The 25,998-nt window shown below is 50.4% G+C and overlaps 1 protein-coding gene across 1 annotated transcript in view; it reads left to right on the plus strand.

The window, feature by feature from the left end:
* The window catches only part of DNAH2 (dynein axonemal heavy chain 2), a 2,945,517-nt gene that overhangs the window by 2,826,768 nt on the left and 92,751 nt on the right, over window positions 1-25,998 (plus strand). The window contains exon 85 of the mRNA XM_085638712.1: window positions 6,634-6,810. Within this exon, the coding sequence (XP_085494838.1) occupies window positions 6,634-6,810 (177 nt within the window). The remainder of the gene's footprint in view (window positions 1-6,633; window positions 6,811-25,998) is intronic.

Consider the following 25,998-nt stretch of genomic DNA (forward strand, 5'->3'; position numbering starts at 1 on the left):
GAAGAATGGAACAAGTCAAGTGTTGGTGTGAAGTAGAGGTGACCCATGGTGAGCTCACTGTGGAGATTGTTAGCAATCAGTTCTATTCACTGTGGAATGACAACAGCAGCCAGGGTGAGAGGGTGAATACTAATATTTTCCAGTATTGGGGTATCTTTCATAGATTCACATGCCTGAATCATTCCCCGTCCTCTGAGTGGGAGTCCCACGGTACATAAAAATAGCAATATATATGCATATAGAAACCATATCATGGGTAACCTGGAACCAGGAAGTAAAGTAGCCAAAAATCAAAAGGAAATAATCCTCCACTTTCATGACTCATCCAAGTCATTATATATGGTCAAAACTACAGCCAGTCAGGCGACAGCACCAGAATGTTCTCCTCAGAGGCTCAGGCTCTCAGATTTTCTACCGCACGTCGTGTGAAGGGAGTTCTTCTCAGTTTTCTTTGGAAACTTTTCCTGTTAGGATGTCTTCTTCAAAGAAATCTCTCTTTCGACCTTGTGAATCGTGTGGGAAGCTCGGCTGTTTTCAGAAGATCCCCACAAGAAGTGCATTTACTGCTTGTATCCTGACCACAGGATACAAGCAGTAAATCAAGATCTGCAGAACTTTCCCACAAAAGACTCTGAGGGACAGAGAGGGGCGTCTACTTCTGTGGCTACAGAAGATTAAAGATCAGGACAATCCCTTATCTGAAGTTGGGAGTGTTGCCTCTGTCCAGACTACGTCCTCTAGAAAGAGGAGTGCTGACACATATTTATCTTCTCCTGGGGCTAAGGTGTCGAAGAAACAGCATACCTCCAAGAGTGCTGAGTTGCCTTCTGCTTCAAAAAAGGCTCTTCCACCTTCTAAGAGTAAAACTATGCCTTCTACGCCCCGAGAAAGATTGCGAAGTCTCAATCTTCAAAGCAGGTTTCTGACAAGAATTTACCTCAGAAACGGGGTCCCTCGTCGACGAGCTCGACGACGACACCTTCGTCGATGAAGCCTTCCATCGCCGCTAAGACGACATCGACTGCTACCTTCTTGTCGCCAAAGCCACAGATGATAATGTCGTCGGCGTCTTCACCGTCAACGCTGGTATCTGTCGCCGTCAGAGCTGTTTCGTCGACAAAAGAGATTAAATCTACCGTCGACGCTCCTTCGACGATGAAGATTAAAAGAGTGTCGTCGACGATTGCCTCGTCAACGATTGCCTCGTCAATGACTGCCTAGTCGACGACTGCCTAGTCGACGACTGCCTCGTCGACGACTGCCTCGTCGACGAAGTCCGTCTCGTTGACGATGACTCCATCGACGCCCGCCTCTTCGACGACTACTTCGTCGACGGTTACCTCGTCGACGTTACCACTATCTTCATGTACAGCTCTTCAGGTTTGGTCTTCGTCTACACCTGCAGTATCTTCTACACCGTCTACGACACCATTTATACAATTGCCTCCGTCGACAGCGACGTCTTCTTTACTACAAAGACGTGGATCTTCATTGGAGGTGCTTTCTCCAATTACAATCGCTCCTGCTAAGATTCCTCTTAGGTTACCTGAACAACTACTGGATTCTGAAGAGGATGATGAAGAGTCAGATGAGGGAGATAGGTTTCGTACCGCCAGGAGCCCTTCTGAACTCCTCATTAAGTACCAAGATGTGGATCAAGATGATGAATTTTGTCCGGAGACGGTTCCTTCAGCTCCAGATCCAGTTCCTACGGCCCAAATGCCATTGGCTCTTTTAAACAATCTGCAGTACATGTTGGACGATTACTATCGCCGTTTAACTCCATCTGAATCGGCTTCTTCTAAACCGCCCACACCTGTGCCTCAATATTCATCAGCTTTGAGGTCGCCCAGGCCACATTCTCCTGTACCTTCGCATCACTCTCAGGATGCTCACACCTCTGATGATGATAGAGAGGAAGGAGAATTGGATGACAGATTACCAAATTCAAACTCTGTCGCCTTCAACTCCTGTTCCTGTTGATTCTCCTCCTGTTGACATTGGAGGTTTTCACCTTCTTAGGGAGAGGACTACACAGCGTTTTCTACTTCCTATGGAAACAAAAAAGGATGATTGTTTCCTTTATGATTTTAAAGACCAACCAAGAAAGCAAGTACGGTCTATTCATGAAAGCTCCGGCTTCTGTTCCTGCGGACCTGCCCCGCCTTGATAAAAAATACAAGGCGCCGGCCAATTCGCCTGCATGCTTGATAGGCCAATCAAAGGCAGATTCAGTTATCGCCCAAGCAGCTAAAAGACCAGCGCGGAATCCCTCCTCTCAGCTGTCCGCTCCTCCGGATCGGGATGGTAGACATCTGGACGCTATTAGAAAGAAGGTGTCCACTATGGCAGCGATGACAGTTCGTGCAGCTAACTCACTGGCTATCTTGGGACGATATGATAGACAAATGTGGTCGGACATTTCTCCCTACATCGACATGTTGCCTGAGCCCTCTAAGTCAGAGGTGCTTAAGATCCTCCAGGAAGGGGAACGAATCTCGGCTGAGATTATTGATTCATCGGTGGATGTTGCATCTACAGATTTTCGACAACTGGCAGGTGCCGCAGTCTTGCGGAGGCACGGCTGGTTAAAATCAACATCGTTTCGCCAGGAGGTTTAGGCTAAAATAATTGCTATGCCTTTTGATGGCGAGTCCTTTTTGGGCAGCATGTTGACAAGGCCCTACAGGCCATTAAAAAGGATTCTGAGACAGCAAGATCTCTCGGAACGCTTCAGTTTCGTAAACCACCCTTTCGGAGTGCGAGAGGCCGCGGATCCTTTTCTAATCGAGGAGGATATAATCAGCAAAGACAATATCAGTCCTATCAAAGTAACCAGCGTTACTCTTCCCAGCGCCAACAATCATTCAGACAGCAACCATCTACCTCCTACTCGCAAAATAGAAGGAAGTCTACCTACCGCGGACATGATACGTCCAAGAAGCAGTGACAACTGCCACCTGCTCTACCGCTTGCCCCGAAGTTGGAGGAAGAATCTCCCGTTACTACTCAAACTGGTCGAAGATAACAAAAGAGAAATGGGTCTTGGACATTGTAGCCAGAGGCCACGTTCTAGAATTTGTGAAACTTCCTCCGAATTCTCCTCCCAAAGGACCACCTCCAGCTCACCTCTCAGAGCTTTTTGCCCAAATAAATTTGATGCTGCAAAAAGGAGCGATCGAAGTAGTCCCTCGATTGCAAAGAGGAACCGGCTTTTATTCCAGATTTTTTCTGATAAAGAAGAAATCGGGAGAATGGCGTCCCATTCTAGATCTTCGCTCCCTCAACAAATATCTAAAAAAATGATCCTTCCGGATGCTAACTCTGCAAGAAATCCTTCAACTTCTCACTGCGGGGGATCATATGACCACCCTCGACCTCCAAGACGCTTATTTTCATGTACGAATTCTACCCAGACACAGAAAGTTCTTGAGGTTCAGAGTGGCTGGCAGGGACTTTCAGTTCAAAGTTCTCCCTTTTGGACTACGTTCTGCACCCCGGGTCTTTACCAATGTCTTAGCACCGGTGGCTGCACACCTTCGGCTGGAGGGACTTCAATTTTTTCCTTATTTGGACGTCTGCCTTATCAAGGCGAATTCTTTCAACATCGCAAACATCCATACTCCGAGATGTCTATCTCTTTTCCAATCTCTGGGCCTCTCCATCAATTTCGACAAGTCTCACCTCGTCCCATCGCAAAACAGAACGTTCTAGGGAGCCACCATAGACACTTTGCAAACACAAGCCTTTGTCTCAAACGAAAGGCAACTGAAACTTTGCAAACTTGCCCAGCTACTGCGATCAAAAGAGTGTGTTTCAGTCCGGCAGTTCAAGTCGCCTCTGGGGATGCTCTCATCCTGCATTCCTCTGGTCCCCAACTGCCGTCTCAGAATGAGACCTCTGCAAGAGGAACTCAACAAACAGTGGCTACAAGTTTCAGGATCCTTCGCCGATCTCATCCACATCACTCCTCAAATAAGGGACGCTCTACGATGGTGGACTTACAAGAAAAATGTAGCAGCAGGCTGCTCATTCCTAATAGTAGCTCCAAGCTTCATCATCACCACGGATGCCTCCTTAGAAGGATGGGGAGCTCACCTGCAAGGACTGACGGTAAGCGGAAGATGGGATGCTCAGCAACAAACTTGGCATATCAACCTCTTGGAATTGATGGCGATCTTCCTAGCCCTAAAATCTTTTCACACCATCATTCTCGGAGCATCAGTGTTGATCCGGACAGACAACACAACAAGTATGCACTACTTGAACAAACAAGGAGGGACAAGATCCACACTATTGTCTCAGCAAGCCTAGGAGATTTGGGATTCGGCGATCAAACATCGGATAAGTCTGACAACAATCCATGTCCCAGGAGGTTCCAACGTTCTCGCGGATTCCCTCAGCCGATCGACAACTTCCAATCACGAGTGGGAGCTCCATCAACCAACCTTGAATCGTATTTTTCAGGAGTGGGGTCGGCCCGATCTGGATTTGTTCGCGACCAGTCTGAACCGCAAATGCCCATTCTTCGCAAGTTGGCTTCCCCACAAGGGATCGTGCGGGAATTCTTTTTATGAACTGGTCGCGGATTTATGCCTACGCTTTTCAACCGATACCGTTGGTTCCCAGGGTTCTCTGGAAAATGAAGAAGGAGCCTTGTTGCCTAATACTCATAGCTCCCAGGTGGCCTCGCTAGTTCTGGTTCACCAAACTCCTCCTTCTCTCCGAATGCGATCCCATTCAGTTGTGACCAATACCGAACCTTCTATCCATTCAGAATGGTCAGATCTGCCACCCGGATCCTGCATCCCTGAACTTAGCAGCCTGGCGCCTGAGCACTTTGAAATTCGCTCACTTAGATATTCCTTCGGGCTGTAGAGAAATCTTGGCCAATGCTAGAGCGCCCTCCACAATCAAGACATGCAGGCTTAAATGTAAATGACTTTGCATTTGGTGCCATGACGCCAACTTTCATCCAATTCATGCAAAACCGGAACAAATTTTGCCTTTCTTTTTGCATTTGGCAAGATCAGGCCTTTCGCATTCTACCCTTAAGTTATTTTTAGCGACTATCTCCAGATTCCGACAGGATGGTTCCAACTCTCTTTACTCTTCAGCAGTTCAAGGGATTGTTTCGCATGTTTCCTCCCATTCGCCGTCCACCTCTATCCTGGCATCTGAACGTTGTGCTCTCACAACTCATGTGCCTTCCTTTTGAACCTATTCATAAGGCAGATTTAAAGTTTCTCTCATGGAAAGTCTCTCTACTATTAGCCCTCACAACTGCTAGACGGGTAAGTGACATTCAAGCCTTCACTATAAAACCGCCTTACCTTCAATTCACCAGAGATTCGGTAGTGCTACGCACTAACCCCACTTTTATGCCTAAAGTACCTTCGGACTTCCATCTCAACGACCCGATCTTTTAAAAACTTTCTTTCCTAATCCTCAATCACCTGCGGAAAGGGCTTTATATACTCTTAATGTCAAGAGGTGTCTCGAATTCTATTTACAGAGGACAACTTCAATACGGAAATCTGATCAGCTATTTATAGCTTATGGAAAGATGCGTACAGGATACCCAATATCCAAACAGTCCATTGCTTGTTGGATTTCTGCTGCAATTTGTTTCTGTCATCAGCATGCAGGCAGACCTTTACAGACAACTCCGAGAGCACATTCTACTAGAGCAATCTCTTCCTCTACCGCTCTGTTTGCTGGTGTGCCTATTCATCAAATCTGCAGAGCTGCTACGTGGTCCAGCAGGCACACTTTTACCAGGCACTACTGTTTGGAAACTGCCAGCGATGCCGTCAAGTCTGTGGGACAGGCGGTTCTCCGTAATCTTTTTAAATAAGGTGAGCCTCTGTTCTTCCCTCATCCTCGTGCTATTTTCTGACATACAGATATTCTATGATTGTTGGTGTATATATATGCGTAGATATATATATATATATCTATATGTGTTATATATGTATAGAAATATCTATATTTGTGGTTACATATTGCCTGTGATATGCATATGCTTATGTTTGTGATGATAATATCACTAGTATTGTTATGGAGTTACTGCTCTCTACTCTGATTCAGGCATGTGAATCTATGAAAGATACCCCAATACTGGAGAAGAAAAAAAGTTACTTACCTGTAATCTGTGGTTTTCCAGTATTGGTATCTTTCATAGATTCACATGCAACCCACCCACCTCCCCTCAGAGGCTCTTCTCTGCTCTGTTCACTCTGGATCACACTTGTGCTAGAAAATCTGAGAGCCTGAGCCTCTGAGAAGAACATTCTGGGTGGTGCTGTCGCCTGATTGGCTGTAGTTTAGACCATATATAATGACTTGGACGAGTCATGAAAGTGGAGGATTTTTTCCTTTTGATTTCTGGCTACTTTTCCTGGTTCTAGGTTACCCATGATATGGTTTCCATATGCATATATATTGCTATTTTTATGTACCGTGGGACTCCCACTCCGACGACGGGGAATGATTCAGGCATGTGAATCTATGAAAGATACCAATACTGGAGAATTACAGGTAAGTAACTTTTGTTCTTCCACAAGCCATATAATTAACCTAAAAAATAAATGATATTTCCTTTTTCATTCAGCAGTTTACTTTTTTGTGCAGGCTTACCCTTCCAATAAGCTCCTAGCATCCTGGACCAGAGACCTAAGAGAGCGAGTTGACCAGTTTGCAAAGTGGGCAGAGATCGCTCATCCTCCGCCCATCTTCTGGCTATCAGCATTCACTTTCCCCACTGGGTTCCTGACTGCGGTTCTACAGATGTCTGCCCGACAAAATGCAGTACGTATAAAGCAGGGGAGATCTTGTGTGAGTGGAAGGGTGAGATGATATAACAATATGATCGACACGACCTGTTTGAAGTGGAGTTGAGGTACAGTTGTGGTAGGTAAAGGGCTATTTATATTTCAGAGGGAATATTTTTCACGACATATATATCGTGCCCACGGATACTAGAGACTAAAACTAAGGTAATAATATCGGATATCTTTGGAAAGTTACACCAGGCTCATAGAAGCCTCAGTATCAGTAGATTTACACTTGATGTGTGAACACTGAATATGCAGTCATCTCAAATATGTTCATAGTGCTCTTTATCAAAAACCGTTGCTGCTTGGCTGAGCCATTCTTTTAACCCAGGCCAAAATCAACACTGCTAAATTAATGTTGGATATGATCAAAATGTGCCACTTCTGGGTGAAGGAAGCAGAGGTGGAATGACTGGCTAATTTAGTACTTAAAGATAAACATTTGTTCCATGCAGTGGTCAGCCTTCCTTTTTTTGACATTGAAATCTTTATTTTTCTCAATCTTACATTCAGGTAAAAGGCTTTTGGGATGGGCATATACCCTCCGTGGTAAACAGCATTGGACCCCTACCCTGAGTGACCCATCTGCATGTGAGATCTGGTATTCTGACTTTTGGTGACCCAGATCACATGTAAATCCAGTGTGCACCCTGCCGCCTAGGTCAGTTCTTTTGTCTCTAGGGTTCACAGCCTGGTTCATCTAACTAAGGCAGAACTACTGTCTGTGTCCTGGGCTGCTGACATTAAGCAGCGGTGACAGCATCTAATTTTTAGAATTCTAGCACTGAACAGACCTTTTTCTCCCGTTCAGACTGCGTTTGGAGCCTATTGCCCCTAATTGTATAAGACACTTAGACCCTAGCACTGACATACTGTGAGCATGTCAACTGATGTTGTCTAAAGCGTACATGGTAGCAAGACTCCTTGGATATGAGTGTGAGACAGCTGAGACTGACAGGATTCATTTCGGATTGTCCCTGGTTTTAGTTGGAACATCATGGTTGTGATACAGTGTCCCTGGACAATGGAAGTGTATTGTATACATTCCTGAGCTGAAGGGTGCAACCATGGACACTGAAGAGAGAGAGGGTGAAGACACAGCTTTTCTTTTTTTTATTCTTTTTTATTTTATTTTATTTTAGTTTTTTGGACATACATATATGCATTTCATGCCATAGCATTAACACAATAACAATAGCATTCAGTACTGCAAGGCATATTACATAGTTACAGCATACCAAAGGATCCTTTTTGTGCGAAAGAGCACAAAATATATAAAATTACAATATACATGTCGTTGGTGAAGCTTTCGATCAGCAATAAACAGGTACACACATTATTGATAGCTAGTACAGTGAACAGATACTAGAGCAGTTCTCTGCCCTGATGGGTTTGCGATATGACTTTGCTTCTCAGCTCGTGGGCATCCCCATAATATGTTTGGATTCCATGTCCGGGCTGTCTAGAAGTGGAAGGTTGTGTGCCTATTGCATCTTGGGATGTGTTTAGCTTAGTTACATTTCTCGTGTTGGCCCACGTTATGAATGGGGCCCAAATATCTTTGGGCCTAGATGCTAGTGGCATTAGGTCCCAGTAAGCTGGTGAGAGGTTCTTTGCAGTAGGTGATGTCATGTACCCATGTGTCTATTTGAAAGATCATAGTTGATCCCCAATGCATTGCGATTCTGCACTTGGCCAACACTAGCATCATAGCTAATAAACAGCTTATATTAGGGGGGGCTTCTTTGACATGTCCCAGTAGGGCTACGAGTGGTCTGCATTCCAAGTGGAATCCCGTGACTTCGTGTATTGTCTCGTAGACACTTCCAGTACCGGGATATGGGTGGGGAGAGCCATGCTAAGTGTAGGAATGTCGTATGTGTATGTTTCAATTTCCGGCAATCCGCGTCTGACCTCAGTCCCATTTTATACATTTGTAGGGGTGTGCTGCACAGTCGATGGAGAAATTTAAAATGTATGAGTCACAGTCTATAATTAGGGGAGAGATATTTGAGCTGAGCAGCAATAGGCCATTGTTCATCTGTGGGGGGCGGGTCCAGTTCTGTACACCATTGCTCTAATGCTCTAGCCGTTGTGACCGGCGAGGTAGCGTGTGTGATGTTGTAGAGACGCGTGATTAGTTTCCGAGGCGATGGGTTGGTTAATACATTTTCTAGTGCTGTCAGGACGGGTGGTGCAGTCGGAAAGGAGGTGTGCAATTGTCTGTATCTTGCTGTGAGTTTATAATATAAGAGTAGTTCCAGAATGCGTGCCTGGGATCCACCAGGGCCAAATGGACGGACCAGGAATTAATTGTCTTGGTAGACATCACCAAGGGTAGTTAAGCCCATTTGATGAGCGCGTTGTATGGCTCCGTTGTCATGTAGAGGGGGAATGAGCGGGTAATATGCAAGTGGTGTTGAAGGCGTATAGAGTGACGAGATGTTTGCACGTCTCCTTAGTCCCTCCCACGCCCACCACAGGGATTCCACCTTGTTTATCTCTTTGCTTGTTCTCTGATAGGTTTGGTATATGGAAACATGCAGCGGTATGAGCGCAGCGACGTCCCTCTCCAATGCTACATGAGGTTGAAACAGAATCAGGTGGACCCAGTAGTGTGGGTATTGAGCTTGCCCACATAGCACATATAGTTCAAATCCCTGCGAAAGTGGAAATGTTAAGAGTTCCCAGGTTGAGCATGGCTGTTTACCTGCCCTTGTGGGTCACCATCAGGGATCGGAGTTTCTTGAAGAATGCTTGTGTGAGCTGTAACAGTATGTTTTCAAATTAGTATAATCATTTGGGTAGTATTACCCTTTCGGTTATGGCTATTCTGCCAGCGAGGTATAACGGTAGGCTGGACCAGGTGGCTATCCTGCCATCCAGCCACTCCATATGCCAGCCATAATTCATGCACCAGATCTCCTGCATGTCTCTGCTAAGCCAAATCCCTAAATACTTAACCGGGCCCAGGTTAGTGGGAAGTCCAACTCCATTTTTAGTGGGGCGGCAGTCAGGGGAAGAAGCGTCAATTTAGCCCAATTGACATTTATTCCAGACATGACTCCAAATTGGAGGACCTTCCTCAGCGCAGGGTTTAAGTTCTCTTCAGGTGCTTGTATATATAGGGTGATATCATCTGCCTTCATTGATATTATTAAACCGCTGTCTGTGAATCCCAACCCCTTGCTGTGTGATTCTGGCGCATTCTGGCAGGTAGTGGCTCCACGGCCACCGCAAATAGCAGAGGTGAAAGGGGGCACCCCTGCATAGTGCAACGTGTTATTGGGAATGGGTCAGACAGCAAACGATTCACTTTGTCGCGCAGTGGGTTGGGTATAGAACAATCGGATTAGCTGGATGAAGTTGGAGCTAATTCCTAGCCTGGATAATATGGTAAATAGGTATGGCCATTCTAATGAATCGAACGCTTTGGTTGCGTCTAGGAAGGCTGCGAGGGCTGGTAATTGGGGGTCGATTTGGTGCAGTGTGGAAAAGAATGTGCTTGGATTGTGCGCTGTGGATCTGCCTGGGATAAACCCCGGCTGGTCCGGCCTGACGATGAGTGGAAGGAGCGGTTGCAGCCTGGTAGCAAGCAGCTTAGCAAGAACTTTGGCGTCAATATTAATGAGTGAGACTGGGCGGTTAGAGTCAAACTTATTGTCCGGCTTATCTGGCTTCAGGAGCAATATTATCATGGCTTCGCCCATTGTCGGAGGCAAAGAGCCACGTTCTAGAGATTCTTGGTAAACCGCTAGATGGTGGGGGGCAATCTCGACCACGTGCGTAGGTCTTGTAAAATGAAGTCGTCAGTCCATCAAGTCCTGGGGCTCTGTCTCCAGGCATTCTATTTATGGCCTGAATGTTGTCATCAGCAGTGAAGGCCTCATCCAGATCTGCCTGGTATGCATCACTCAGCGACACTAGCTCAATTGAGTCCAGCTAAATTTGCAGCTCGGGATTAGGGCCGTCATGTGTGGCAGTATAAAAGGAGGCGTAAAAGTCAGTTGTTTTAGTGTGGCAGCCTGCCCTCTTTACTGGGTTACAGTAGTTGTCTAGGAGTTCAATAATATAGGATGAAGTGCGTGCTTGCCTGAGTGTATTAGCTAGAGATCTGTCTGGGTGATCTCCCTCCCCGTACCGTATGGCCCGAGTGTGTTTACCCAGAAAGTGTGTTTCCCTAAGCGCCTCTTTGCCATATTCAGAGATTTTCCCTCTAAGGGTGGCAAGGTGCTCGGTCGTGCCATTTTGATAGTATAGGAGCTCAGCATCTCGGATGTCCCGTTCCAGCCTCCCCAGTGTCCGCCTAATTGAATTTAGTACCTCATATTGCTTAGCTATGCACAACCCCTTATCACCGGCTTGAAGGCTTCCCATAGCGTTGAGGGGGAGTCCACTGACCTTTCATTGATGGAGAAAAAAGGTGTAAGTTCCACTCATATCTCCTCACTAAAAACTGTATCTAGCAAGGCATTTGGGGGAAGATGCCAGCAAAAAGCTCGAGGCATAGTCTGTGGTATGCTCCACCTAAGCAGAACAGGGGCATGGTCAGATAGAGTGATCAGCATATGTCAAGTGTCTGTAATCCAGGTCGCAACGTCACCGAAGACAAGCCAAAAATCCAGCCTGGTCAAGGCGTTGTGGTACGAGGAGATAGAAGTGCCCTCTTTAGTGTCAGAATGCCAGCTGCGCCATATATTTATCAGTCTGTTTTCTTGAGAAAGGTAGCAAATGTTTTGGTTGGCTCTGGGATGCAGTTGGCGGGAGGAGCCCACACGTCTAGGGATCATGCATGATGACGTTAAAGTCGCCCCCCCATACCACTGTGTCTCAGCCAAGTAATGTGATTTTTGACCAAATGATGTAAAAAAGTACGGGTCATCCACGTTAAGACCAAAGATTGCAACCAGTGTCACTGGGGTAGTAACCAGAGTACCACTTAAGATGATGTTACAACCTTTGGGATCCAATAGTGTACGAGAGATTTTCCAGCCAGCCTCACGCCTGATCAATATTGCTACTCCTCTAGCGTAGTTAGAGTATGGCGCTGAGTGAACCTCTCCTCAGTGTCTATTATGGAGTTTGGGTTCTGCAGTACTTCTGAGATGTGTTTCTTGTAAGAAGCAAATGTCAATGTTATGCCTAATTAGATAGGAATGTACTAGCATAGCCCTTCTATGGTCAATTAGTCCTCTAATGTTCCATGTTAGGAATGTTACAGTTGACATCTATCTGTTACTGTAACGTGAAGGTAGGTGTGAGGTGCTCTGCTGTACTCAACATATAGGCCAGCTGGACAATGATGTGTGTCGCAGCGATGATGTGGTTTATGCTCTGTACTGTGTGTCCTACATTTGTGCTCATATATATGGTCTGCATCAGATAACTGTAGAGACCTAACCCCCTCCCCCCACCAACTTTGTTGATGCCCCAAACCCACCCTCCACCCACACCAACCCCCCAACTAGGTTGTGATTCCCACCCCTCCCCCCTCCCCTTGTCAACTCTTAATAAACAAACATAGCAAACCATGGGAGTTCTCCCAGTCGGGGCCTGGGTTGACAGTGTCCAGTACCCATATGGCAGGGTGCCCAGGCCTTGTTTCTAGTTAGGGGCTTCTCAGAGTGCAGTAAAAAACAGTCACGTTGCACATACAGACTATGTCATGATGGGGCATATCTCCTGTGTTCGAAGTCAGTTGTTGGCTAAATAGGGCTTCTTACAGTGGTTGGCATATCAGGCAACGCCCAGCAGCTGTGGCGCAATCAATCATTATCACTGAGTCCCTGTTCAGATCCAGCCTGTTGAAAGGAGCGGGGGGAGTGTCTCTTGGTGCCTATGTGTTTGGCGAATTTTAGTGCTGATTTCGTGTCGATGAAGAAATGGGGTTGCCGGCCAGGCGAAATTCTCAATTGTGCAGGGTACCAGATTGCGTATGGAATTTTGGCTCGCTGTAGGATACGTTTGGTAGGCAGGAATTCTTTACAGTCGGCTTGAACCAGCAGAGTAAAGTCTGGGAAAAAAGAGATGATGGTTTATAGGGCCCCGGTCCCTAGCCGCTCTTAGCACTGAGTCACGGTCACAGTAATTTAGCAAGCACGCAATTATAGGCCTCGGCATGGCCCCAACTGGTAGTCTAGGCCGCAGTGAGCGGTGCGCACGCTCTACAACAAACACTTGGAAAGGACCTATTCAAATAGCTCACGAAGCAGTTTTTCAACTTAGGGTTACATTTTGGGCATGGCTGTAGTCTCGGGTATTCCAGCAATTCTGAGGTTGTTGCGCATGTAGTGCACCTCCAAATCATTGTTTTTAGCTTTGATGAGCTGTGAGTATCTTTTCCAATTGGAGGAGGTCCTCTAGGCGAGTCTCATGGGAGTCAACCTGCTGCTTTACCTTGTCTAGCCTGGAGGTGAGATCATCTATTTCTGAAAGAAACACGTTAGTTAGATTCCTCACCTTAGAATATCCCCAGGCGTCAGGCTGGATCCGGAAAGATTTTTGTAGCAATACCCCTTGCGCGTCGCTAGGCGTCGTCTGCGTCTCCGCGTCCGTCGTCTGCGTTGTGCGCCGGAATGACGTGGAGTACTTAGACGCCGCCCTCGCGCTCTGACGTCAGTTCTTCTTTTTTCCGCGCCAGTATGCGCCGATCCGGGAAGAGCTTACCCTTAGTCATTTTTTGACTACCTTTTTTTACTTCTTTTGGTCTATCGACTCGACTCTGGTGCCGGTAGGATGCCTGGTTTCAAAGCCTGTGACGCCTGTCATCGCCTGATGTCGGTGACGGATCACCATCGCCGGTGCCTTTATTGCCTGGGGGCCGACCATGACGCGGAGTCGTGCCTCGATTGCCAGGCCTTGACGTCGAAAGCTAGGCGGGAGCAGTCCCGTAAGCTTCTCGAGCTTCGGCACTCGGCTCTGCGCCGCTCTCGGTCCCGGTCCAGGAGGAGGTCCAAGGACCGATCGCAGAGCCGCAGCCATCGTCATCGCTCGTCGGGGTCTTCGGGTAAGTCGAAGTACTCCAAGAAGTCTAAGAGACGACATCGCTCTTCGGACTCCCATCGCCGGTCGTGCGACTCGGCTGAGGGTCAGGGTGGTCCCACACCCGCGGTCCCTGAGACTGACGCGACTCCAGCGGAGGTCAGTGCCTTCTTCTCGGCCATGAGGGGCCTGGCTCCGCCGTCGATGCCTGTAGACGCGCCTTCGGGCCCCGCAGGTTCGACTGGGCGACTTCGCGTGCCGGCGGCTCCGGCCCCGTCGACGGCTCCGGCCCCGACGCCGCAGGTCCCCGAGGGATCCAGGCCTGGATCTCGGTCGGCGCCGGTCGACCTCACGACGCCTCCTCCGCCGGCACCGACACCGGTTCCACCCCCGACACCGTCCCCGGACGACGTCGTTCCCAAGTTTAGCCCCGGTCCGGGCCCGACGCCAGCGCAGCCCCGCCCGGCGCCGCTACCGGCGCCGATTGGTGAACGCTTCATCTACTGCCCGGCTCCGATCATTCCTCCTGTTTATCGGGAATCGGATGACGAGGGCGACTGGGAGGGGTCTGAAGACCCTATGGCCGCTCAGGCCCAACTTTCTCAGGACTGGGCAGAGGAATTGGGGGATGCCAGCGGTCTGGATACCTCCCCGGACGCTGGTTTCATCTCTCCTCCGATTGTGGCTTCGGAGGAGGGTGCAGCCTTTTCAGTGGTGCTGCGCAAGGCGGCCGAAGCCCTAGGGCTGGAGTTGCCTGCTGTGGCCGTGAGGACTAACGTCCTCGCAGAGGTCCTTCAACCGACAGCAAGCTCCACTGAGCCTCTGCTGCAGTTTAATGAGGCCCTCATTGACGTTCTGCAGGGCACTTGGTCCAAGCCCTACACAGTCCCTCCTGTGGACTGGAACGTTGCCCGACGCCACTGCCCTGCTCCGGGCGACCCCAGTTTCCTCTCCCAACACCCCACCCCCGAGAGTCTGGTTATCCAGGCCTCAACCTCCCAATCCTCCTTCCCGTCCGCTCCTCCGGATCGGGAATCCAAGAGCTTGGAACAGTTTGGCAAGAAACTGTTCTCGTCCCTGAGTTTGGGGCTGCGGTCTTTAAATACCGCTTGTCTTTTGGACCGTTATTCCCACTCTCTGTGGGATACGGTGGAGGACGTGCTGCCCTCGTGCCCGGTGGAGGCCAGGACACGACTCACTCAAGCACTTGCTGACGGTCGAGATGCAGCACGGCACGCCATACGGTGTGGACTTGACACCACGGACTCGCTGGGTCGGGCGATTTCCACCACGGTGGCGCTTCGGCGTCACGCCTGGCTGAGGTCTACGTCATTTTCGGGGGATGTCCAGAGTTCCCTCATGGACATGCCCTTTGATGGCACTTGCCTTTTTGGTGAGAAGGCGGACAGTGCGCTGGCTCGGTTCAAGGACTCCCGGGCCACGGCCAAGTCCTTGGGTCTTTCGGCCCCGCGGCCGCAAACTTCCACCTTTCGGCCCTTTTGTGGCCAAGGAAGGGGCGCCTCCTCACATCCGCCCAGCCACCGGCCGCAGAACCAACCTGCACGCTGTCGCGGACGTGGATTCCGCCGAGGCGGTACTGGAGGTCAACGTGCCGGTCAGTCCACATCTACCCCGGCAGCATCCGCCTCAAAGCCTTCCTAGTCCGAGCTTTCAGGCCCATTCAACGCCAGTGGGCGGCAGGGATCGCCATCACCTGCTCCACTGGCGCTCCATCACGTCGGACAGGTGGTTGCTGCAAATCGTCCGAAGGGGCTACTCCCTCCCCTTCGAGACGACCCCTCCAGCCATGCCACAGCTGAACCACCGTATGTCGGGGGATCATTTGCATCTTCTACGAGAGGAAGTTTCGGCCCTCTTGGCCAAAGAGGCCGTCGAGCGCGTTCCTGGTCCAGAAGTAGGTCGGGGTTGTTATTCCCACTACTTTCTGGTTCCCAAGAAGGGCAAGGGGGGCCTACGCCCGATCTTGGACCTCAGGAGCGCCAACGCCTTCCTCCGGAAGGACCGGTTCAAGATGCTCACTTTAGCTCAGGTTCTGGCTGCCCTAGACCCTGGAGACTGGATGGTAGCGTTGGACTTGCAGGACGCTTATTTCAACATCCCCGTCCTGCCGACCCACCGGCGTTACCTGCGGTTCACGGTGGGTCAGGAGCACTTTCAGTTCACCGTGCTCCCCTTCGGCCTCACCAGTGCCCCTCGGGTGTTCACGAAAGTGATGGCGGTGGTCGCAGCTCATCTGCGCCGATCAGGGGTTCCAGTCTTCCCCTATCTCGACGACTGGCTGTTGAAGGCGGGCTCGCCCCAGCAAGTCGTCTTCAACCTCCAGACTATGGCTGACCACCTGCACTCGCTGGGGTTCTCCATCAATGTGCCGAAGTCGCACCTGCGTCCCTCCCAGAAGCTCCTTTTCATTGGGGCGGTTCTCGATTCGGCGCAGTTCCGGGTCTATCCGCCGGAACAGCGGGTCCGGGACATTCAGGCCCTGATTTCCATCTTCCGGCCTCTGTCTTGGGTTTCAGTCAGGTTGGTGCTGCGGCTTCTGGGGCTGATGGCCTGTTGGTACCTCACGCCAGGTGGCGGATGCGGGCTCTGCAGTGGAACCTGAAGTTTCAGTGGGCCCAGCATTGAGGCAACCTGTCCGACCATGTCTTGATCTCGGAGGGCACAGCGAACCAGCTGCAGTGGTGGCTCACGAATCGCAATTGGGTCAGCGGCAGATCCCTCTCCCTACCCCAACCGGAGCATGTCGTAGTGACGGATGCGTCCCTCCTGGGATGGGTGGGCCATATGGGAGAGGCGGAGATCAGAGGACTCTGGTCTCCGGCGGAGACTCGGCTCCATATCAACCTATTGGAGCTGAGGGCGATCCGACTTGCACTAAAAGCCTTCCTTCCCTCTGTCCGGGGAAGTGTCGTGCAGGTGTTCATGGACAACACCACTGCCATGTGGTATTGCAACAAACAGGGCGGGGTGGGGTCGTGGACCCTTTGTCAGGAGGCTCTGCGCCTCTGGACATGGCTGGAACATCAGGGCATCACCCTAGTGGTTCAACATCAGGCGGGCTCTCTGAACGCCAGAGCAGACTAACTCAGCCGCCGGTTCATGATGGATCATGAATGGCGTCTGAACTCGGACGTGGTGCAAGGTCTCTTTCTGCAGTGGGGAGAGACTTGGTTAGATCTATTCGCCACCGAAGAGAATGCGCAATGTCAGCAGTACTGCGCGTTGGAATTTCCAAGGCGGCACTCGCTCGGAGACGCTTTTCGTTGCGAGTGGAGTTGCGGTCTGTTGTACGCCTTTCCGCCTATACCACTTCTGCCCAGAGTGCTGAAGAAGATCAGGCGCGACCGGGCCCAAGTCATCTTGGTGGCTCTGGATTGGGCACAAAGGTACTGGTATCCCGAGCTACTCCGTATGTCCATCGATCCCCCGATACGACTGCCTCTTCAGGAGGACCTTCTGTCGCAGCAGCAGGGGACGGTCCTCCACCCGAACCTGTCCAGCCTCCACCTCCATGCGTGGAGATTGAGCGGCGACAGTTGATGCCATTTGACTTGCCTCCTGAAGTCTGTGATGTCATTCTGTCAGCCAGGCGTCCCTCCACAAAGACGGTATACGTCTGCCGGTGGAACAAATTTGTGGCATAGTGCACAGCAAAGGCTGTGGATCCCCTTTCTGCCCCTCTTTCTGAGGTTCTACTCTTTCTTCTTTCTTTGGCCCAGCAGGGCTCTGCTCTGGGCACCTTGAAGGGTTATCTTGCTGCAATCTCTGCTTTCTTATGGCTTCCTGATCAGCCTTCTCTTTTCAAGTCCCCTGTTGTCTCACGTTTTCTCAAGGGCATTACTCATCTGTTCCCTTCGTAATGCCTCAGTGGGACTTGAACCTTGTTCTCACTTTTCTGATGTGCGCCATAAAATAAAAACAAAAAAACTTACAATTTTCCATAGTGTAATAAATTAAAGAAAGTTAGTCCCAGAGGTGAATAGGACCCGTGCTCTTACCGTGTTTAAAACATCGGTTTCATGGAGCCCTTTCCTGCCAAGAAAATAAATCACAAAAGAGTCCATAAATGCCTCGGAGTTTACGAAAACTGTAACAGACGGAAAAAAAATATGGATAACCTTGCTTACCGGAATACCACGTGTCATGTTTTTCTCGGGTAAGGACGCGCTCGGTGCCAAATGACCACCATCTTGGCATAAGACTCATTCCCCCGTCATGTGACGTGGTCACTTGATTGGGGTTACATCAACATGCTCGTTGGTGAAATCGGCGCCATGAACTCCCATGTAAACAAACAACAATAGGGGGCATATAGAAATAACCAAATGACCCCGTGTTTAGAGAAACCAGTTGTATTCCGCTGCACAATTGAAAAACCATTCTATGCCTGAATAGACACTTCAATAAGGTCTAATCTACAACGCCCTTTTTCGGAACAATGACATGATTGAGACGAACACCACCATTCCGCTTGCGTAAAAAATAACGTGCTTGTAACAACGTGAAGAAATAATAATAAAATATAAAAAAATAATAAGCGGCAAGCCGTTTTGTCACCGGGGCTTAAATAAATGCCACGAATCTGATCAAACGGTCTTAAATGGTCCATAATTTCATAAATTAGTCAAAAACTGTGCACGTAGAAATGTTGTTCGTCCAGAATGAGTGTCTTCACAACAAATGGTGTACAGAGTGTGCCTAGCTTATGAAATAAAACTTCCAATGTCCGTAGTTTGGCCTATGTGAGAATCTCATAATATGATATTGTGTGCACTCTTGAAGACTGGGTAAAAAACGAAGGGGACATACCTATGGGAATATACAGATCATCATTTTATGGATCTTGGTTTTCATTGCCAAGACAAAATGGCAGTTGATGTACAAAAAACAGCTAATTTCTAATTTATCATAGAGCCCCCTGGGTTTCGGAGTATCAAGGCGTTTAATCCAAACGTCTCCCTTTGTAGCAGCTGCTTGTTGATGTCAAGTCCTGGGCGATGGGTCACCAGCTCATTGATCTGGAATTTAATTTGAGCTGTAGTGTGTCGACACTCCTCCCAGTGTGTTGCCAAACAAGAAGAGGTACTCTGTTTGCGTACTCTGTTCTTATGTTCAAAGATTCAGATTTTAAGTTTCCTTTCTGTTTTTCCAACATAAAGCATGTCACATGGGCATTTGATGGAATAAATTACGTTGTTCGTGTTATAATCCCCATTGTAGAGCAATTTTCTCCTGTACGTGGATGAGTTAGTATGCATCCTGTGATCACATTATTGCAGTGGATGCAGTTTTGACCTTTCAGCATTCCTACACCAGATATGTTTTTTAGGTGTCAACTTCGCAGACAACAGTTCTTTGATGTTTCTAGATCTTGTGTATGCGAATAGCAGTCTAGAGAGAAATAGGTTTCAAAAAGCAGGTTCCTGTTGAAGGTGTTCCCATCTTTTTGTGATGATACTACGTATTATCTTTGATGTTGTGGAATTTTTTTTTTGATAGCAAACTTTATTGCATTTAGATTTAACACAAAGTTACATCGGTAGCAGAACCACACATTAGTTTGATACAGGTATACACAAGTTTTCAGAGTGATGCTCATCAAAGGGAATAGATATACCGTTGTATGAGGACGAACGTTATCTCCCACGCACTCGAACACTCACGGGCGAAGGAGATTGAACCATTTATCCCAAACATCTCAGGACAGCCTCTCGCCGCAAAAAGGGGCTCCTCCTGGGCTTCACACCAATCCACTCCCCGCCTCCAGTGCCTAACAGTGGGTGGCTTGGCCTGGGACCACAAGGCGGCAGTGTCCCGTTTCGCCACCGCCGTTCCCAACAGGCGTTTATCTGCTCTGGATCCATCCAGGCCCTCCAACACCCCGAGCAGCAGGCGCAGCGGATCATGGGGAGACACCCAATCCAGGGCGCCCGTGAGCTCCCCTTCAACTTCCCTCCAGAACGATTCAATAACGGGGCACTGCCAGATCACATGAAAGAAGTCCGCAGCGGTATAAGAGCAGCGCGCGCAAGCGGAGGAGGACCGCAGATTAGCTTTATACAACCGCACCGGCATGAGTTAGGGCATATGGAGGAAATAAAGTTGGGTAAGACCAAGTTTGGAGGAGGTTGTCATGGTCTTGGGCACCATAAGGGTATCCCTCCAGTCCGCCTCCGCCAGGGAACCCAGCCACCCCTCCCACCGGGTGCGTAGTCGAGCGAGAGACGCCAGACCATTATTAACTAGGGATTTGTAAATTCTCGACACCCCTCCTCTACCAAGGTCACCCATCAACACCTGGGCCTCCAAGGGACTGAACTCTGGAAGGGTAGTAGGACTGGGAATGTACACCTGTAGAGCGTGGCGAAGTTGGAGGTATTTGTAAAACTGTGAGGGAAGGAGAGAGTGATGCTGTTGCAGGTCAGCAAAAGATCTAATGTGGTCCCCCACCCAGACGTCCCCCAGAAGCGAAATCCCCACGAGGTCCCATTCCGGAAGTCTCGAAGGGAGAAAACCTTGTTCAACCATGCTCCACTCCACAAGGGCATCTGCCTGGTGAGTCTCCGGTCCCACCAGATGTAACGCAAAGCCGTGCGCCAGGCCAGGAGCACCGACTTAGTGATGGGAGGAAGATCCTGTGGTATTGGGCGGCCATGCAGATAGTCCTGGATCCGTGGAAAGTCCAGGGCTCCAAGTACAACTTGGTACGCTGGATCCGACCATCCACCGGTGAACCAATCGTGGATCACAATAATGCGAGTGGCAAGGTAGTAAAGGTGCAGGTTAGTAACCCCCATGCCCCCATCGTAGGAAGGGATACGGCAATGTGCTAGGGACAATCTGACCTCCCGTTACCCCACAGAAAACGAACGAGAACACCATCCATCTCCCGGAACCAGCTGCTCGGGAGGTAGGCAGTTGTATTCTGTAGAATATACAGAAAACGGGGAAGGATCATCATTTTAAAAAGGGCACTACAGCCTAAGGGGTTAAGAGGGAGGGATTGCCATTTCTTAAGATCTGTCTTGGCCCTGGAGACCATGGGCGCAATGTTCAGGGCCCATTCAAGCTCCGGAAGGAGGGCGATCCACACACCCAGATATTTGAAGGACTGTTTACGTAAGGGAATATTCGTTTGCCAGTCAAAACATGACCGGGATGGGTGCAGACGGACTAAGGTAGACTTCGCTGGGTTGAGTCGAAGGCCGGAGACCCGCTCGAACGCCGAAAGGACGCCCAGACAGCGCGGACCAGAATGTTCAGGATCTGCTAGATACAGAAGGACATCATCAGCGTATAAGGCTATCTTATCTGGGTGGCTCCGATCCCAGGTCCAGCCGCTGATGAGAGAGTCCTGACGAATGATCGCCGCCAGAGGTTCCTTCGCCAAAGCGAATAGTAGTGGAGAAAGTGGACAACCCTGACAGGTGCCCCTTTGGATGGAAAAGGACTCAGAGAGTACGCCGTTAATAAGGACCCGCGCCCTGGGTTGGGAATAAAGAACCCGGATGAGGCGTCGGAAGTGGGGGCCGAAACCCAGCCTCTCCAGCACCTCGCCAAGGTAACCCCAATCCACTGTGTCAAACGCCTTTTCGAAGTCTATAAAAAGTAGTGCCAGGTAGGGGGTAAGGCGATGACGGTGAGCGAGGGCAAGGTGAAGACGGCGTATACAATGCCGGGTCCCCCGGCCAGGCATAAATCCACACTGGTCTAAGTGAACCAGGTCCTGTAGGTGGGGCCGGAGCCGTTGAGCCACCACAGTGGCGAAGATTTTGATCTCAGTATTGTTGAGCGAGATCGGACGATAGTCGGCACAGTCAAGGGAGGGTGGATTTGTCTTGGGAACAACGACGATGGTGGCCTCGTCCGCTTCGGGCAGAAAGGATCCTTGTTCAGCGACATGCGTGAACAGTTCCAGAAGATGGGGTACCAGGGTGTCACGATAAGTCGCGTAGTATTCTTGCGGATAACCGTCAGGCCCAGGCGTCTTTCCGGAACGCAAAGTTGAGATGGCTCTGTGTATTTCTTCCGAAGTAGCGGGAAGATCCAGGGTCTCAGAAACTGTTCGGGAGAGACGAGGCAAGTGGGTATGAGTCTCAGCCAAAAGGGCAGCCAGAGAGAACTGGGGTGGGTCGGGGCGCATATAAGGCCGCATAGTAGTGTGCGAAAGTTTGGGCAATGGCCAGAGACGTGACCCGGCAGGTGCCGGTCTCAGACCGAATTTCAGGAATGATACGAGCTGCTCTGGGGGTATGACACCAAGTTGTGGAGCAATTTACCATTTTATCGCCCCAACCGTATATACGGGCCACCGACGACTGCCAAAGCATCCTGGCAGAGTTCAATGAGATTTGAGAGATCTCTTCTCGGAGATGTGCGAGGCGCCAATCGGAGTACCCCCCACCGTCGGCGGCCAGGGCACTCTCCAATCGAGCCGCCCGCGCCTCTAGCCTCATGAGCCGAGCCAATCGTTCCGTACGTTCCGCCAGGACCAGGCCTCTTGCGACCCCCCCCCGCATCACCACCGCCTTTCCAGCCTCCCATAGGGTTCTCGAGGAAGAGACCGACCCCATATTGGTAGAGAAGTAAAGCTGCAGTTCCCGCCCGATGGATGATACAAAGTCGGCGTCTTCCAAGAACCAGGCGTTCATGCGCCAAGCCGGACGGGTGCTAGAGCTGGAGGACCCGATGTGAAGGGAAACGGGGGAATGAACCGAGATCCCCCTGGGCAATATATTGACCCCGGACAGCAGCTGACAGTCCGTATCTGGCAGGAGGAAGAGGTCAATATGAGAGTGGGTGTGATGGGCCGCCGAAGTGTGGGTGTATTGTGCCTTGCGAGGGTGCCACACCCTCCAGGTGTCGCAGAGACCCATGGCAGAGGACCACTCAGACAGGCGCCGTGCTGAGGCTATGCGGGGAGCCGAGGGAGTACCTGTTATGTCACACAAGGGTTGCAGGACGGCATTAAAGTCCCCCCCCCCACCAGGAGCGGGCAGAAGTGAGGCTACGGAGAGTGGAGGCCAACGTGACGGGGGGAATATACATGCAAAGGAGACTAAGGGGTTGCCCCTCAATCACGCCAGTCAATGCTACAAATCGACCTTGCGGGTCCAGCTCAGCGCGAACAAGAGTGAAGGGAAGGCCGCGCCGCAGCAGGATAGCAACCCCCCGAGAACCCGCGCAAAACCAGAGTGCCAGACCCTGTCAAATCCATACCTGGCGAGGTAATTACATTGTGACCCTAGAAGGTGTGTCTCCTGCAAGAACAGGATATCAGGCGCATGGCAGTGGGCGCTACGCAGGACAGCAGTACGCTTGATACGGTCTAGCAGGCCATTGACGGTCCATGGAGGGCCCTAGTAAAAGCGTGTGCCATCGGGAAGGGCGGTGCGGGAGCGGGGGGGGGGAGCCATCGCGCGGGAGCCCAGACCCCTGAAAAAGGTGATAAGGCAAGGTCCGAGTTGTACAGTGAGAGGAGTGTGAGCCAACAAAGTCATGTCATCACATGAAGTAGCCAGGTGTGTGGAGCTACCGTGGAGAACTGGAAACAGCGGCCCGTAGGCGGCAAAAAACAACAAACTAGCGGGAGACAACGGTCTTCCCCCCCTCCCCAACCCCCCCCGACACCCCCCACCCTATACTTCTGAAAAGGAAGCATCTGTCGCCCTGGAAAGAAAACAAGGATGGTAGCAGTTAAGAACGGATGGCAGGCGGATGACGGAGGGGGTCCAGAGCACTCTTAGAGTGCGACCGCCATCTTGACGCCTCAAGCCACGCCTCGGGATGTTGTGGAAAATTTAGATACAAATACCATCCTCGGTGATTCTACTTTTGGTTTCTTCTGGAGTAGTTGTCTACGCTCATGTGATACTGCCCTTTGTGCTAAAGAATCAAGTAACTGACTAGAGTAACCCCTATATGTGTAATTTGTTTTGAAATCCAGGATGGTGGTTTCACATGTTTTTGGGTCAGAACCAAGTCTCCTGATTCGCAGGAACTGTGAGCAAGGTAGATTCCTTTTCAGTTCAGGGTAGATGGATGGAAACTTTGGAATAATAGTACACTATTCCTATCCGTTGTTTTTTTTTTATACAAACTTGTTTGTAAACCATGGTCAGTAATCTTAATCCAAACACCCAAAAAAGATGTCCCGGAGCGGAGTCCCGGCCCCCTGCATCGATTTCGCTGCAAAAACGAGTGAAGGGTCACGCGGCAACGTAGACACAACGGAGGCATTGTGGAGGCTGGGGCGACGCTACCGTCAGTAGCGTGTGAGGAGCGACCTTGCGGTGAGTTTGGCAGCTGAAGTGCCGAGGGCGGGCTCACCTCTGTAGTTCACTGCCAGAGAGGCGCTGCGGATTTCGCCGAGTTGACGGGATAATTGAAGGCGTCCGCCACCAGAGGTGATCGGTGACCCCGTAGTGAAGCCCACGAACTGATCAGCCAAAGACCCCCCCTCCCCCCCTCCTGGCGCGGGTGGTTTGTGGACACTAGGCAAGCCCAGGAGTCATCATTTACAATACGGGGGGTGCCTGGAAGCCGGCGGGGGACGCACTGTGGTTGGCGGGGGGGGGGCCCTGGAAGCAGTAGCCCTGTGGATATCATCTTCGCTCTTGCCGGGGTGCAGTTGGCTGTTGACGAGCGGTGGAAAGATAGGTGGGGCTAGGCGGACTGCCGTTGATGTAAGGTTGGATCACAAGTGAGAGGTTCTGGCCAGTAGGTGGTGGAAGCCTGCCCGCGGCTGCAACTTGGTGGCGATGCATACTCCCTGGGATATAGCGCGGCAGCTGCGATTAGGAGTGCCGTGTTGCGGCGAGGCGCAAGATGGGCAAAACTGACAAGACGCAGCCGAAACTAACTTTTGAACAGAAACGCCCCAAGACCCAGGCTGCTGCTGAGGGGGCGACCTGCAAGCCGCAGGAGGAAGAACAGGACATACGAAGCTTGTTGCTGATCAATGGAGAAGGGGCTGCAGTCTGGCGTAAACTCCTTGGGGTCCAAGATTGATGCCCTTTTGTACCGCATGGATCGCATGGCGGAGCACTTAGACAAGCACGCAGAGCGACTAGACCAGACGGAGCAGCGGTTGGTCGACGTGGAGGAGGTGCAGACTGCGTCGGAAGCGGATCGTGTTAAGATGGGGCAACTCATGCAGGTGCTGCAGGACAAAATGGAGGATGTAAAGGCCCGCTCGCGACGCAGCAACCTGCGCATTACAGGCCTGCCAAAGACGGAACCTACCGGTCGGATGGAGTGCTACGTGGTGAAGTTGCTGGTCGGGCTGTTGGGTCCGGGGATATTTTCTAACATGTTTGTGGTGGAACGAGCGCACAGGTCTTTGGGGCCTAGACCTCCGCCGGGCGCACCACTGCGACCTATTATAGCGAAATTACTGAACTATCGCGACAGGGATGCAGCCCTACGTGCGGCCAGGGACAAGAAGACGCTGTCCTACGAGGGGTCGACCATTGCACTCTATCCGGACTTCACGGCTCGTGTTCAGGAGGCTAGGCGACAGTTCATCCCGGCTATAAAACAAATGCGGGATATGGGACTGGACTATGCGATGCTTTACCCTGCCAAGCTGAGAGTTAATCGGCAGGGGAAGACCCACATTTTTCTTGATCCCAGGACACTGCAAAAGGCGCTCAACGAATGGAGCAAGTGTGGAAATATGGATTTTTCTGGTCAGTTATGTCCCCTATCTTGGACCCCAACGGTTCTATGTGCATGTTACAAGTACATGTATGTTTCCTCCAGTTCCAGTTATGAAGACGCAAATACATGTGCGTCCACCGTCAACATGTCCTCTGTCAGATCCGCCATGAATAGGCCGGATATTCCATTCCTAAACATGAAAGGCCACCGGCTTTATATGGCTCACTTATGCCATTTTACAGTCCAGGCAAGTAGGCCCTGATTCTGTCATCAAACTCTTCTTGCTTTCTGCCTCTGAAAGCTCCAGTCTGAGCCTGCATCTGTGACCATGAACTTTGTCTCATTCTCTGCGCGGCTCACGAAGCCTGACATCAGCTTATTCTCTGCCAAGAACTGTATTTCACCTTCGAATTATCTGCTTCCCCCTCAGCCGATGCATTCCTGCCTAGTAGTTTAAGTAAACATTCTTCCAGTTACCGAGCAAAAGGCCCGGCTTCTC

This window comes from Triturus cristatus, chromosome 12 (genome assembly GCF_964204655.1).
Source record: "Triturus cristatus chromosome 12, aTriCri1.1, whole genome shotgun sequence".
In the NCBI taxonomy this organism is placed as follows: Eukaryota; Metazoa; Chordata; class Amphibia; order Caudata; family Salamandridae; genus Triturus; species Triturus cristatus.